The following is a 17168-nucleotide window of genomic DNA, read 5'->3' on the forward strand; positions in this document are numbered from 1 at the left end:
TCTATTTAAAACTGAAATAATTAGTAAAATATAATATACATGTTTAAAGTACTACTAGCCTTGATTATTCAACTCCAGTTTCAGCTCTTATTCCATGAGAAATCTGGATACTTTTTAAGGGTATAAAAACATATTCAGTAAATTCTAACATTTTTGTTAATTATTATTGCAAGGCCCATGTAATGTTTGAATTCAGAGGAAGAGATGCCTCAGAGTGGGCCTGAAGACATGAAGAACTTTTTAGCAACTTAAACAAAGGAGAGAAGCTGTACAATTTTAGAAAGAAACAGCTACTTTTTAGTTTTAATTCCATTTAGTATTCTGTACTTACCTTGCTTTGCCTTTTAACGCATTTCCACAACAATATTTTTATTTCTATCAAAATCTTGCATTATCTGTTTCCTATAATGTTCTATGCCTTTTCTTTTTTACTATGTTCTATGTTTTTCTTTGTATATAAAGTATAAAGAAAAGTTAAAGAAAAATTCATTTTCCCATCCACATTTTGGAGCATTCATTCTCTTCTGTGTGTTTTTTATCCTCATTCATAGTCTCTCTCACTTCATCCTTCCATGAAGCATCCTTTTCATATTTCTCATTAGCATTCCATGTAATGCTTTTTATTTGGTTTCAAGATGATTTCACATCCTTTCTCATGTTCATGTTTGATCCATTCTTTTAAGAGGTTTATCTTTTACAAGCATCCTCCACAGTCTTGAATAGATGATACCAATTCATACTTTATGGCATACATTTTTAGCCTTTTCATTTTTAATTACACAATTGTTTCTCTTCCATCAGCTCTACAGGATCAAATCACCTTAATCTTTTCCTTTTCTTTAATTTCATATCTATTTTTTTCATTTCCTTTTTCAATTTACACTATTTGCCATTTATTATTACTTATTTATTAAATTTATATGCTGCTTATTGTGGTTTGGGGCAACTCTGAGCAGCTTACAACATAATAAAATGTATGGATATAAAAACAATTATAAATATACAAAAGATTAAAATTACAAAAGATTAAAACAAACTAAAAAACCATGGGTTTGGAGCAGAAAGGTGATAATGGCTTCTCTGTTAGTACATTAGCCACCTCCAGCCAACAGCTTCAGGGCATGCCAAGCAGATATAGACAAGTTTTAAGGCATTTCCTGAAAGCCAGGAAAGAGGAGGAAGAAGAAAATGTGTTCTCCACTTTAAAATACTAATTTTCCACTGCCCATATTTTCTATTCTTTTTCTTGTGCGTAATGTAAAGATTGAAAATGCATCCATTCTATTTTCAGAGTTCTAAACACAAAACAATAGAATTAAAGTAATGATTGCACATACAGTAAGTAGATTTTCATCTTGTGAAATGTTAGTTTCATGTAATGTCTTATTCATCAAGTTTCCTTCATATTTTTGCAAATTAGTGGAAGTTGCTCTGTTTCTAATTTCCAAAGTACCCCCTTTTGCTGTTAAAATATAGCTCACTGTATTAATTATAAAGTATAAAATTTAGTTTAGTTTATAATTTGTTGCAAAAATCAAGAACTGTAATCTTTTCAAAGATCCATATTTCTCTGAGTATATTTGATTTATGTGTAGTCAATAGTCCTTATTTATTTTCAGGTTGCATATCTATTTGAATGGGGACAAACATTTGTGTTTCATGTGGCATGTCGTGAGTTTCAACTGGAAAGACCAAAATCTGTCGTCATATGTCAACATGGAATTGATCGTCGTTTTTGTGAAGCTAAGGTAACATCTTGTAAACTATATAATCTGGCTTTCTGAACAGTGGTTTAATGAGGCTATGCCTTATAAATATACAATTAGCAAGGCATTCTGCTTTTTCAGTTCTGTTCATTGTAGAAGCATATGTACAATATTGTTCTTAATATTTAAACTGATGACAAGGGACCAAATGTTTTTTACCTTGACTTCTGTTATCAGTGTATCCAAGTTTTTATCTGACAGTCTAGAACATTTTACTGTAGTTGTTGTACCAGTGTGCTTTTGTATTTGTATTTTTATATCTTATTACTGTGTGAGCCATAGGCTTAATATTTGATCAGACCAGTAAAGTATTTATTTTACTTTAAACAATATGGAAATACTCATATACTCATATGAGTATAAATACTCATTCAGTTTTAATTGTTGGGTTTTTAATTGAATTATTTTTCTATTTCATTTTATTGTTGTCATTTTATTGTTGTCATTTTATTGTTGTGAGCCGCCCCGAGTCCTACAGGAGAGGGGCGGCATATAAATGTGAATAAAATAAAAAAAAAATATATATACTACCAGTATAATTATATGACTATAGAAGAACAAAATGCTTTCAGCTTCAATAGCCTTAATCTATCACTTCATCTTTTTTTGAAGTAAAATGAATACATGCCAAGGATAACATTTATTACTATCTTCTGCCCTCCGCCCCCCCCCCCCCCAAAAAAAAAAACCCCCTTTAGATGAGTTGCATTTCTGGCCCTTGTCTAACATCTGATGAATTAAAATATGCTATGATCCGCCTGGCAGTGGATGGTGCAGATGTACACGTTGTTGATCATGGTTGTGCTACAAATATAAAGGTAGTAGTACTTGTCTTACTTCACATCTTCATTTTTGTATACAGATAATCCTCAGATTACAATAATTCATTCAGCCACTATTCAAAGTTACGATGGGCTGAACAAATGGTGCTTATGACAGATCTTGTAATTCTGCCCTCTGTAATCACACAATCATAATTTCTGATATTTTTTGCCAAAATATAAAAAAGTCAGTGTTTTAAAATAAAAGAATTTATTTTCAGCATGATTTTAAAGCGATTTCTATAGCATATATATTCTTTGTCTTGAATGTTATTCTTATGTGTAGACATTATTATAGAACTAATTTTGGAGATCTTTGGCATAGGCTATAACAATTTGATTTTTAATAAACATAATTATTAACATTTATGTCTAATTTGAGAAACAAATTGGATTACACACATACACACTCACACTTATTGCAGAAACATACTGATCTTCATATAGTTTGGTTTATTAGCTAAGTATGATTTCATCATATCATGATATCAAGCCTACTTACAGTTTGAATTACCATCTTAATATTAACAATTTTATTACAACTTGTAAATAAGAAATATAGAATCTCACATTTTTATTACTAGGGAGTAAATAACCTATAGTAATTTGAGTTGGTACTCTTCTAGGATTTCTCCTGATCTTTTACTTGAATTTGATATTTAGATGGGTGCTGTGCGCATTGCTAGTTGCAATCTCCACAATCAGTCAGTCGGTGAAGGTATAAGTGCTGCCATTCAAGACTTCCAAATACAACAGTATATTGAACAAGCAAATAACTGCCGAACTAGTCTTCAACCTGCGATACTACGGAGGGCATATTGGCTAGAAGCAGGATCAATCAATTTTGGCCTTATCACTGCTGATGTTGCTTTAGCAGCTGACCGCTATTCAAAGCATGAAGCACAGAGACATTTTTTGGAAATTCATGATAGCAGAACAAAGAGGTAAGAAAAACAAATAAAAAAATAGGTTAGTAAAAAGATCTGTTAATGAAAAAATGAACATTCATGTTAGATTCTCCAAAAATGTAAAAGTTTTATAGATGTCTGATGCAGAAAATAGATTCCAGAATTTTTGTTATTATTATGCATGTGTGTATCTATATGTATCTATGTGTATGAATTTATTTTAAAAATATTCGTTATTGGCAATGTTTTAATATAGTTTCATTATAATCTAATGATAAAGATCTGACATTTTTTGAAGTTGAAAACTGTTAACAGTGGCAGAATTTTATATTTATTTTATAATATGATCACATCTTTTAAATCTATTTCTGGGAAATAAAATCTATTTAGAATGTTGTATCCCCAACATTTATTTTCCAAAAACTGAATACATTTGTTTTGGAGGATTTGGGTTGTTGTTACTGTTGAATGAATAGAAATCACTGTTGTAACAAACTCTTCTTACCTTTGTCTCACCATTGCAAAAAATTGTAATAGGAAAAAGAGAATAGGAAATATCCCCATATCCTACACAATTGTAGAAGCTTATGACTAATCTGATGCTTCCACAATGAACTGTGTTTGATTTTTGAAATAGCCAACTTCCATTTTAGTATCTGAGCCAGGTTCCATGTATTTTCTGAAGGATGCAGAGTTATGGTCGGAATGGAACAGAAAAGACTTGTTTGCTTGACCCAGTTATTTGTAATGAAAATTAATTTTTTAAAATGAGGTACAGAGAGTTTTCTCTTAATGACCAATCACTTGAAGACCATTCGAATTTACAAAACACTAAAAAAAAAAATTACTTAGCACTTTGAAGTTTGGGTGCTTTGCAACCAGCTTGCATTTACAACTGGTTGCAACATCCCATGGTCATGTGACTAACATCACATTTTTTGTCATTTTCCATCAGGAAATGGGGGGAAAAACACTCATTGGATAGACTGGATTTGCTTAATTACCACATAACTCACTTAACAATCACAATGACTCACTTTAAGACTTTTGTAAAAATGGTTGTAAAATTGAGTCAGGTCAAATGGTGACCTGCTTAACAACTGCAATGACTTGATGATTAAAATTCCAGGTCCAGTTGTGATTCTTAAGTGAGGACCATCTGTATTTCTAAAACAACTTCATTCCTGCTTCATATAGGCTTATGCATTGGTGAGGAATCTGAGTGGATGCATGTTATAGATAATGTCATTAATAATGGTTACCATAGAAATCTCTTAACAATACTTTCACTCCGTGTATTTCAATGAACTCCTTCTTTTTCTACTAGACTATGGTTTTTATGGCCAGATGATAATATAAAGAATAAAAGAAGCAAGAACAAATGTGGTTGTCTTGGTGGCTGTCGTTTTTTTGGTGGCCCTGGGTCAGGATTAGACTTCTTCAAGTTTGAAGAATTGACACCATCAAGTAGCTCTGCTTTTTCAAATGCAAGTGCAGAATCAGATATGTTTTATGGGCAATCTTTACTGCAACCTGGAGAATGGATTATTACTAAAGAACTTCCGAAAATTCCAGATGGTAAAAGATTTGCGTCTGTCTGTCTAACTGTCTCTATCTGTAAACCTGTAAAAGTTTACCGTTAATTAAACATTAGCACAATTGGAATACACGTATTCAAGTTAAAGAAATCATGCATTTAACAGAAATATTGCAGAAAAAGTGATACTGAGTACAAACTTTTGCTCACACAAATACATACTGTTTAAAACATGCAATTAGAGTTATGGGAAAATTCATGATTACAAATATTCTACTTTAAAAACTAGGCTGGTTTGCTAATAGCTGTCACACTTTTTAGTATCTCTTAAAAGAATATGCTATGTATTTATTCATTTATTTAAAAAACAAGAAAAAATATTGGTATCTTTAATATTCATATAATTTAGCACAAAATATATAATTGTTTTTAGGTAAGGCAAATGGTGTAAAGACAAAAGAATGGGAATGCCGAACTGTAGGTACAGAATCTGGAAGAAAATCCCAGCAATTAAATTTGCAAGTACCTCTGCGATCTCATAGTTCTTCATCATCTTCAGAGGAGAATAGTAGTTCTAGTGCCGCGCTTCCCTTGCTTGCAGGTGATCGGGAAAGTCCTTCTTCTGCCATGGAAGACCACTTAGGACAAAAGGCGCTCTTGACAGGTTCAAAAAAAGAAGATGCTCATGGAAGGTGAGATTTACTTCTCAGTAACATCTTATTTCACTATGGAATATCACGTTTACGTGTTTTTTCAAATATTTATTGTTTGCTTTATTTGAGTAAACCCTCCATTGTTAAATTATGCTGCTTGGGATTTGGGAGAATTGAAAAACAAAGTAGGGGGTCATGTTTCTTCTAGAGAAAGTATGGGGAGCCAATGACTTTTTGGAGGTTATTTAACTGCATTTCTAATCACTGATTATGGTGGCTAAGGCTAATAGAAGTGGGTTTCTATTAGCCTCAGCTAATAGAATATATTAATATTTATTATATTATATTATATTATTATATTATATTATATTATATTATATTAATAATATATATTTGTAATATATATATATATTCTTACTGAAACACACACACACACACACACATACACACACACACACACACATACACACACACACAGATATATATATATATATATATATATATATATATATATATATATATATATATGTAGGTCTTTGGTTATTCGGGTCTTCTCCCACGTAAAATTGGAAGTGTCTTGGCGACGTTTCGACGAAGTCTCATTCGTCATCTTCAGGCTGGTGTTCTCGGCTTCGTGCTTCCAGGAGCAATGTGAGATCGCAGCTGTCTCTTCCTTTTAACTGCTAGTGGAGGTGTGAGCTGATTGGGTGAGAACTTGGCTGTGTTCTGATTGGGTGGAGGTGTGTTCTGATTGGTTAGGGGCTTGGCTGTGCTCTGATTGGCTGGGGTTGTGTTCTTTTTGGGTGGGGGCTTGGTTGTGCTCAGCTTAGTCTGAGTTGCAGGGGGATTTGAGCTGGTGAGCTGCGTTGTTGTTGTTGTTTGGCTTCGTGTTTGTGGCCGTGCGAGCTCTTCATGGTGGGTGTCAGTCTGCTTCATGTATGGATTGGAGGGGTTTAAAGTGGCTAATGATGCAGCTGCGGTCTGGCTTCTGGTCCTTGGTCGTGGCTCATTATCAGTGTGGGTTTGAGTCTGCTTTCTGCGTGGATGTGTGGTGGTGACATCAGGTGTGGCACTTGTGAGTGTGGGTCTGGTGTCATTCGTCGTGTTAGGGACTCGTTTGTCAATAAGGGCGGGTTTCCAAATGGCTGGTAGGCGGGAGGTATCGTCTCGTTTGTTCATGCTGTGTGGGCGTTTTTCTATCTCAATGGCTTCTCTGATTATTCTGTTGTTAAAGTGTTCAGTTTTGGCGATAGTTCTGGTCTTTTTAAAGTCAATATCATGTCCTGTGGCTTTAAGGTGTTGGACCAGGGAAGAAGTTGGTTCCTCTTTTCTGACTGAGTTCTTGTGTTCTTCTATGCGTGCACTTATTCGTCTGTTGGTTTGTCCGATGTATGTGGTGGGGCAGGCGGTGCATGGGATTTCATATACTCCTTGATTTTCTAACTCAATTTTGTCTTTGGGGTTCCTTAGGATGGTGGATATTTTTCGGTTTGTGCAGAATGCTGTCTTGATGTTATGTTTGTGGAGGATTTTGCTTATTCTGTCTGTGGTGCCTTTTATGTATGGGAGGAGGGCCTTGCCGTTTTCTTGTTCTCTGTCTTGGATTTTAGTGGGGGTTTCTTTTTGGATTAGGTTGGTGATCTTATTTCTTTGGAATCCATTGGATGTGAGTACGTTAGTGAGGGTGTGTAGTTCGGTTTTTAGGTGTTGTTCGTCAGCTAAGCGTTTTGTTCTGGAAATGAGTGTCTTGGCTACAGAGTTGATCTGGGCAGGGTGGTGGTGTGAGAGTGCGTGCAGATAGCGGTTTGTGTGTGTTTTCTTCTGGTATATAGTGTGTCCTAGGGAGCCATTGGATTTTCTGTAGACTAAGACATCCAGGAAGGGAAGTTGGTTGTTCACTTCTGTTTCCATGGTGAACTGTATTTTGGGGTGTAGGCTGTTGAGGTGTGTGAGGAAGTTGTCCAGTTTTTCTTTCCCATGTAGCCAGATTATGAAGGTGTCGTCCACATATCTGAGCCAGAGTTTGGGTTTGTGATCGGATTTTTCTAGAGCTTGGGTTTCAAAGTATTCCATATAGAGGTTGGCAATGACAGGTGAGAGAGGTGATCCCATGGGTGCTCCTTCTGTTTGTTTGTATTTCTGTCCATTATAGATGAAGTATGTGTTGGATAGGCAGTGGTTGGTCAGATCTAAGATGTGCTTGGGGGGGTTATATTTGTTTTGGATAACTGTCAAGGCTTCTTTGATTGGTACTTGGGTGAAGAGGGATATGACATCAAAGCTCACGAGTAGGTCACTGGGCTGTAAGTTTTGTTGCTTTATGATGTCTATGAACTGGAATGAGTTTTTTACGTATGAGGTGATGGATTCTGCATAGGGCTGTAGTTGTTTGGCGAGAAATTTGGCTAGGTTTTGTAGGTTTTGTAGAGGTGAGCCTATGGAGCTGACTATGGGTCTAAGTGGGGTTCCTTCTTTGTGTATCTTGGGGAGACCATAAAGCTTGGGGCATCTGGATGATTTCTCTCTGGGTATGATTCTTTGCTGAATCTCTTCGCTGATGGGGGAGGCACATACATCGGACAAACCAACAGACGAATAAGTGCACGCATAGAAGAACACAAGAACTCAGTCAGAAAAGAGGAACCAACTTCTTCCCTGGTCCAACACCTTAAAGCCACAGGACATGATATTGACTTTAAAAAGACCAGAACTATCGCCAAAACTGAACACTTTAACAACAGAATAATCAGAGAAGCCATTGAGATAGAAAAACGCCCACACAGCATGAACAAACGAGACGATACCTCCCGCCTACCAGCCATTTGGAAACCCGCCCTTATTGACAAACGAGTCCCTAACACGACGAATGACACCAGACCCACACTCACAAGTGCCACACCTGATGTCACCACCACACATCCACGCAGAAAGCAGACTCAAACCCACACTGATAATGAGCCACGACCAAGGACCAGAAGCCAGACCGCAGCTGCATCATTAGCCACTTTAAACCCCTCCAATCCATACATGAAGCAGACTGACACCCACCATGAAGAGCTCGCACGGCCACAAACACGAAGCCAAACAACAACAACAACGCAGCTCACCAGCTCAAATCCCCCTGCAACTCAGACTAAGCTGAGCACAACCAAGCCCCCACCCAAAAAGAACACAACCCCAGCCAATCAGAGCACAGCCAAGCCCCTAACCAATCAGAACACACCTCCACCCAATCAGAACACAGCCAAGTTCTCACCCAATCAGCTCACACCTCCACTAGCAGTTAAAAGGAAGAGACAGCTGCGATCTCACATTGCTCCTGGAAGCACGAAGCCGAGAACACCAGCCTGAAGATGACGAATGAGACTTCGTCGAAACGTCGCCAAGACACTTCCAATTTTACGTGGGAGAAGACCCGAATAACCAAAGACCTACATACAAACACCCGCGAAAACCTGAGAAAACAAATATCCCACCTCTACGGGGAGGAAATCCACCATCTGACCAGGACCTATGAAAAACTCGAAGTCCAAAGAGCTTCCATTTTATGTGACCTTGCATTCCTACGCAACTGCCGAGATCAAAATTTAATCCCCACAGGCTTCCAACTGAAATTCCACTTCAACTCTGCAGCCACCAAACGCATTCTGAAAAGAACAGAACTAGCCCTAATCAGAAATGAACTCCACAGAAAAAGATTCCTCCTAGACCAAATCAACAAAGATCTCCTCACACTTCACCTCAAACTCAGCAACAAGATCCACCCCGCACTTTGGGACAAATCCAAACAACTTGCCATCTGGAGAGCCGAAACACAGACCACCCTCAAGACAGACACACACACCAACAAACTCCGAAGACTACAAGAACGCCAGAAACAATCCCCTCCACCCTCACAGCCACACATGAAACAAACAGTGCATAACATCTCAGATAGGATCCTCACCAAAGCCGAAACCAATGTCCTTTCCAAAGGATTCAACTTTGCAGTCGCTCCCAAAAGCATCCCCACTGAAACCATTATATGCGGAGTTGAAACCAGCCTGACCAAAATCAACCCCGACGATGCAAACAGAATCAGACTCGAAATCACCAATATCCTCTGCACCAGCAAGCCACCCAAAAGTAACTTACCCAAAGAGGAACAGACAGCACTACTTAACCTGAAAGAAGACACCAGCATAATAATCCTACCAGCAGACAAGGGCAATGCCACGGTGGTTATGAACACATCTGACTACCAAACCAAATTAACCAACCTACTCCAAGACTCCATATACAAACCCCTAAACACAGACCCCACCACCTACCTGGAAAAAACCACCAGATCCAAAATAAAAGCCTCCCCCATCAGCGAAGAGATTCAGCAAAGAATCATACCCAGAGAGAAATCATCCAGATGCCCCAAGCTTTATGGTCTCCCCAAGATACACAAAGAAGGAACCCCACTTAGACCCATAGTCAGCTCCATAGGCTCACCTCTACAAAACCTAGCCAAATTTCTCGCCAAACAACTACAGCCCTATGCAGAATCCATCACCTCATACGTAAAAAACTCATTCCAGTTCATAGACATCATAAAGCAACAAAACTTACAGCCCAGTGACCTACTCGTGAGCTTTGATGTCATATCCCTCTTCACCCAAGTACCAATCAAAGAAGCCTTGACAGTTATCCAAAACAAATATAACCCCCCCAAGCACATCTTAGATCTGACCAACCACTGCCTATCCAACACATACTTCATCTATAATGGACAGAAATACAAACAAACAGAAGGAGCACCCATGGGATCACCTCTCTCACCTGTCATTGCCAACCTCTATATGGAATACTTTGAAACCCAAGCTCTAGAAAAATCCGATCACAAACCCAAACTCTGGCTCAGATATGTGGACGACACCTTCATAATCTGGCCACATGGGAAAGAAAAACTGGACAACTTCCTCACACACCTCAACAGCCTACACCCCAAAATACAGTTCACCATGGAAACAGAAGTGAACAACCAACTTCCCTTCCTGGATGTCTTAGTCTACAGAAAATCCAATGGCTCCCTAGGACACACTATATACCAGAAGAAAACACACACAAACCGCTATCTGCACGCACTCTCACACCACCACCCTGCCCAGATCAACTCTGTAGCCAAGACACTCATTTCCAGAACAAAACGCTTAGCTGACGAACAACACCTAAAAACCGAACTACACACCCTCACTAACGTACTCACATCCAATGGATTCCAAAGAAATAAGATCACCAACCTAATCCAAAAAGAAACCCCCACTAAAATCCAAGACAGAGAACAAGAAAACGGCAAGGCCCTCCTCCCATACATAAAAGGCACCACAGACAGAATAAGCAAAATCCTCCACAAACATAACATCAAGACAGCATTCTGCACAAACCGAAAAATATCCACCATCCTAAGGAACCCCAAAGACAAAATTGAGTTAGAAAATCAAGGAGTATATGAAATCCCATGCACCGCCTGCCCCACCACATACATCGGACAAACCAACAGACGAATAAGTGCACGCATAGAAGAACACAAGAACTCAGTCAGAAAAGAGGAACCAACTTCTTCCCTGGTCCAACACCTTAAAGCCACAGGACATGATATTGACTTTAAAAAGACCAGAACTATCGCCAAAACTGAACACTTTAACAACAGAATAATCAGAGAAGCCATTGAGATAGAAAAACGCCCACACAGCATGAACAAACGAGACGATACCTCCCGCCTACCAGCCATTTGGAAACCCGCCCTTATTGACAAACGAGTCCCTAACACGACGAATGACACCAGACCCACACTCACAAGTGCCACACCTGATGTCACCACCACACATCCACGCAGAAAGCAGACTCAAACCCACACTGATAATGAGCCACGACCAAGGACCAGAAGCCAGACCGCAGCTGCATCATTAGCCACTTTAAACCCCTCCAATCCATACATGAAGCAGACTGACACCCACCATGAAGAGCTCGCACGGCCACAAACACGAAGCCAAACAACAACAACAACGCAGCTCACCAGCTCAAATCCCCCTGCAACTCAGACTAAGCTGAGCACAACCAAGCCCCCACCCAAAAAGAACACAACCCCAGCCAATCAGAGCACAGCCAAGCCCCTAACCAATCAGAACACACCTCCACCCAATCAGAACACAGCCAAGTTCTCACCCAATCAGCTCACACCTCCACTAGCAGTTAAAAGGAAGAGACAGCTGCGATCTCACATTGCTCCTGGAAGCACGAAGCCGAGAACACCAGCCTGAAGATGACGAATGAGACTTCGTCGAAACGTCGCCAAGACACTTCCAATTTTACGTGGGAGAAGACCCGAATAACCAAAGACCTACATACAAACACCCGCGAAAACCTGAGAAAACAAATATATATATATATATATATATGCATATTCTTTCTAGCCAGGTTTTAGAAAGAATATGCACATAAAAGCCTACGAAAAAGAAAAAGACATATATATATATATATATATATATATATATATATATATATATATATATATATAATTATTACAAACTATTCTAAAAATATGAGTTCCAGGTATATTAGTAAAGAAAGAAGCAGACATCCTGCGAGTTCCGGAACTTAAAATTTTAAAATAATTAAAATTTTATTTTACTAAGCTTTCGTCAGCCATCTGCTGACATCGTCATAATGAGAGCAATCACCCCATGGCACATAAAATCAGTTGTATTCGGTAGGATAGATACTCATTGTAGTACACCAGCAGCTAAAGCCAAGGTGCGGGCATATCTTTATCAGGTCTGCAAGCTCAACGGATATTCAATGGACTTTATCCAAAGGTGTGCTACACCTAGGGTTCGGCAGCCTATTGAAGGTGCTAGTGGAACTGCTACATGGAGGCTGCTCCCATATGTACAGGGGGTATCCGAAACTGCTGCATGTATCCTCTCGGCACATGGAGTCAAAATGACGCATAAGCCGGACCAGACACTGAGAATGAGAGTAATGCGCCCAAAGGAAGCATTACCCAAGGAGGAGACATCTTCAATAGTTTACTGCATCAATTGTAGTAATTCTGCAAGCAAATGGCCAAGCGGTTACGGACCAGAGTACACGAACACGATCTGGCTATCCGACGCAAAGAACAGCGCTCCCAGATCTGGACGCATATGAAGGAGCACAACCACATATTTGATTTTCAAGAAGCTGAGGTTATTGCCCATGATAGGACTAAAGGAGGACACCTATTAAAAGAAGCCTGGTTCTCCAATAACAATTACATCAACAGGCATATCGAACTGCCACTGGCCTACGAGGCTTTGAGACACCAGGAAAGACCCTGCAGGATGAGCAGAGACAGCTTTCCATCAGTGAGCAGGGATCAATGGTACCCACCCCCAGTCGAGGATCAGAAGAGCCGAGACCCCCCACCTCTGAGCATGCAGACTCAGAGTCAGTCCTGACCAAACACAGAGCAACCCGGCAGGGCTGTCTCAAACTGTAAGAGATAGGATTAATGAGAAATGAACCTGGCCAACCCAAGGTCATGGACAAGGCAGCAAATTGCAATAATTGACAGGTTAACATCATCCCCCACTGATAAGCAAGCTAGGAGGGAGGTAGAAATGTTCTGCCCCAGCTCCAGATTTCCAAGGATATTGACACACACCAACGGTCCTTATCAAATTTATTAAGTAGCAAGAATAAATAAGACCGGCAAAGGTTGGCAACCAGCCCAGAAAACAAGATATGATAAACCAAAATACTTTGATAATAATATGAGTTGTTTCCAGCAGGAATGCACTAGCTGTGTGTGACTTAAATAGGCTAAGGGAATGGCCAATTATCCTCAAGCCCTACTCTCGAGTAGACCTCCTCCTCCTGAGTAGCCACTCCTGCCTTTTGGCAGCCCTGCGTGCTTTAGCATTGAGGAGAGGCTCCTCCACTTTGCTCTCTCCACTTGAAGGAGCCTCTGGAGGTTCTGAAGGCCCTGGCTGAGTCTCTCCCTCTGTCATCACACCCTCTTCAGCCTCCTCGCTGTCCGACGTGAGCGCCGGCTGTGCAGGCTGCTGGCGCAACCCCACACCAGCCTCCTCGTCGGGATCAGCCACGATCCGCGCAGGCTGCTGGCGGGCCACAACGAGAAATTAAGCCTCCATCATCCAGCATGACGACAGCAAAAACAACTTGGCTAATTACAAGTGGGAGACGGCTGGAAAGGCCTATTACACGTGCAATGGCCAAATTGATTAATGACATAAAAAGGCAGAGATCTCTGTAATGGTAGTTTAATACTCTGACGATGTCAGCATGGCTGATGAAAGCTTAGTAAAATAAAATTTTAATTATTTTAAAATTTTAAGTTCCGGAGCGGATTGGAGCTGAAAGGTGAAAGGGATGCAATATGCTCCGTCCCACATGCTGGGTAGACCAGGTGCCTCAAGATCTTTATACAGCCATAGTTCAGTGAAATCTCATTCACTAGTTTTTAGGCTTTATCAGACATCAAAATGCTGGTTTGATGTCTGATAAAGCCTAAAAACTAGTGATTGAGATTTCACTGAACTATGGCTGTATAAAGATCTTGATTTACGTAGGAAAAACCTGGCTGAGAGAATAATACGTGTGTGTGTGTGTGTGTGTGTGTGTGTGTGTGTGTGTGTGTGTGTAAATGTTTCTAATCATGCATATTTCCTTTCAAGTTTCTCAGTGTAACTGTGAAAACCTGTGCGCTTTTTTTGTGTTTGAAAGAAATCTACAATCACAGTTTCTATGTCAACCCTGGATAAATGTTATTGAATTCTGTGCAGTTTGCATCACTGTGTATAATTTTTTTTTTCTAGTAGTGTAGCAGAAGGATCAGCAAATAGCCCAGTATCTCCTAATCTACAAGAAAAGCCTGTTGGACAATCTCCTCTTAGATCTCCTTTGAAACGGCAAGAGTCAGTATGTTCTGGTCGACTTGGAAGCACCAAAAGTCTTACTGCAGCTTTCTACGGTGATAAGCAGCCTGTTCCAGTTGGTGTACAGTTCAGCAGTGATGTTTCCCGTAGTGATGAAAATGTCTTAGATTCTCCAAAGCAAAGAAGAAGTTTTGGTTCTTTTCCTTATACACCTTCTGCAGACTCAAATTCATTTCATCAGTATCGTTCTATGGACTCTAGCATGTCAATGGCTGATAGTGAAGCCTACTTCTCAGCTGCTGAGGACTTTGAACCCATCAGTAGTGATGAAGGCCCAGGAACCTATCCTGGGAGAAAAAGGAAGAGAAAACAAGCCAAACAAATTGATTATGGGAGGGGATCAATGTATCACAGTGTAGAAGGACCACTTACTACTACCTTTCAGGGAGAAACTACTCAAGATACAAAAACTGTACCAATAAAAATGCATCCCTCGCAAGCTTCGTTTGTTTCTGCTTTGGGAGGAGAGGATGATCTTGTTGAACATATATATATCATAGAAACTGAGAAGGCTCCTGAGAATGAACAAATCACTTCCCAGCAGCCTTTAATGAACTGCTATCAAAGCTACCTCACTCAGTACCAAGTGATTAACTGGTCAGTAAAACATCCAACAAATAAAAGGACTTCCAAATCATCTTTACATAGGCCATTAGATCTCGACACTCCAACTAGTGAAGAAAGTTCCTCATATTTTGAGCAACTTTCTGTTCCAAGTTTTAAGGTAAAAACCACAATGTATTTATTTGTTGAGCTACCTGTCTACATGTATGTGCAAAAACAAAATGGAAAAAAATCAACAGTAAAAAAAACCCTATCAATCACTTATGGTAGTCCTAATTCAGATTACCTGGGGGGGGGCTATAGTTTACTATAGTAACACAAATGTTTACTTGTTTTTGAAACATAACAGAATAGTAGAGGTGGAAGGAATCTTGGAGGTCTTCTAGTCCAATCATCTGCTTTAACACCCACATTAACGGTGGATGCTACATATTTTTAGGGAAAGGTATTTCAAAGAGGGGGGGGCTATCCCACAGAAGCCTGTCATCCTGTCTGTCTGTCTGTCTATCTGTCTATCATATGGCATATGACACATGAATTAGCAATATATATAACCTTTCATCTAGATTAGTAAAAAACAATAAAATAAAATGTTAAAAAGATCAATATTCAAATACCAATGTCTAGACCATCTAACCATGTGATGTGATATACAGTTTGATGTGGGACCACACAGTCACACTGAAGGGAGGATACTATGCCCCATTTATACTTTATACAGAGAGACCCAGCAGATTGCGTGGGAGGTGCAAATCCTATTCAGGATTGTCTATTGCTGGCATAGTAACTCAAAGCCTAGCACCTTTTTTGAGGGGTCATTTATATATCTTCTTATGTCTTGAGTATTCAGCGACCCATTTGGCTTTCATTGGGAATCAAAGTTGTTGGACAGATATTATACAAGTGCAAATGGGGGCTTCCTTGATTTGAGTCTTCTAGCTGATAAATGAGGAAAGTCGGCATGTACTGGTAGGAGTGAGTTGTTCATAATTTTTCTGTAGTCATCATTTTTATTTTACATGCACTGCTTGTGGGGAAGGAATTCTTAACATGCCTTTTCTAGATGAGTAGATCAGATAGCAGAGTCAATTCTGGCAAGACTTGGCCTGATCTTTCTTTCTTCTGTATCATGACCAGCACTTTGAATTGGGCCTGGAAGCTTAGTCTCAACTGATACAGTTGCTTTAACATTTATATTATTTCATATGCCACTGTTAATAATTTTATATTAGTTACATCTTATCAGATTTCCAAATGCATCCCCATGTTACTGCAGTTCAATTAGACAATGATCAAAGCATATCAGAGTATTATGATTCTGGTAGAGTTGCATTTGGCATACCAGCCAGAGCTAGGCAAAAGCCCTCCCCCCCCCTCCCCAGCCTACTTACTGAATAGGAACAAAAAGTCCATGAGAACCCTCAGGATATAATCCTGTTCTGAGTAAGTACTTGGGATTGTGTCACTGCATTCTTCAAATACTTATTGAGAAGTGTTAATGTTCTCTTGGTAGGATTTAATTTCAAGGTTCTTTCACTCCATATAGATCATAACCGTTTCCAGATTAGCATAAGATTTCCATATTGTCTGCAGCTCAGGCTGGGGTATCAGCTTATAATTGAATGTCATCAGCATGCCTCACCCCAAACCAACAGATAACTTCTCCCAGCATTATCATATAAATGTTGAACCACTTCAGAGAAAATCCTGATTGCTGAAGGACTTCACATTGGCATTTTCATGGATTTCAGTGGTTTTATGTTACAATAACTGACTAGAATCATCCATGGATACAGGAGTGGAACCATTCCAAAAGAGGGTCTTCAGTCTTTTCAGTCAATTGTAAAGAATATTATGATCAATTATACAATGCACTAACAAGAAGTCCAATAGGATTAAAAGAGTGCATTCCCTCCCATCTCTATCTTGAGAAAGGTTATGAACCAGAGTGAT

The 17168-nt window shown here is 39.3% G+C and overlaps 1 protein-coding gene across 1 annotated transcript in view; it reads left to right on the forward strand.

Moving 5' to 3' along the window:
* The window catches only part of BLTP1 (bridge-like lipid transfer protein family member 1), a 150589-nt gene that overhangs the window by 43817 nt on the left and 89604 nt on the right, over positions 1 to 17168 (forward strand). The window contains exons 23-28 of the mRNA XM_070949053.1: positions 1620 to 1748; positions 2465 to 2584; positions 3251 to 3531; positions 4823 to 5073; positions 5466 to 5724; positions 14532 to 15375. Of these exons, the coding sequence (XP_070805154.1) occupies positions 1620 to 1748; positions 2465 to 2584; positions 3251 to 3531; positions 4823 to 5073; positions 5466 to 5724; positions 14532 to 15375 (1884 nt within the window). The remainder of the gene's footprint in view (positions 1 to 1619; positions 1749 to 2464; positions 2585 to 3250; positions 3532 to 4822; positions 5074 to 5465; positions 5725 to 14531; positions 15376 to 17168) is intronic.

This window comes from Pituophis catenifer, unplaced genomic scaffold (genome assembly GCF_029215685.1).
Source record: "Pituophis catenifer annectens isolate HBS135680 unplaced genomic scaffold, rPitCat1.0.hap2 SCAF_8, whole genome shotgun sequence".
NCBI classification, from domain to species: Eukaryota; Metazoa; Chordata; class Lepidosauria; order Squamata; family Colubridae; genus Pituophis; species Pituophis catenifer.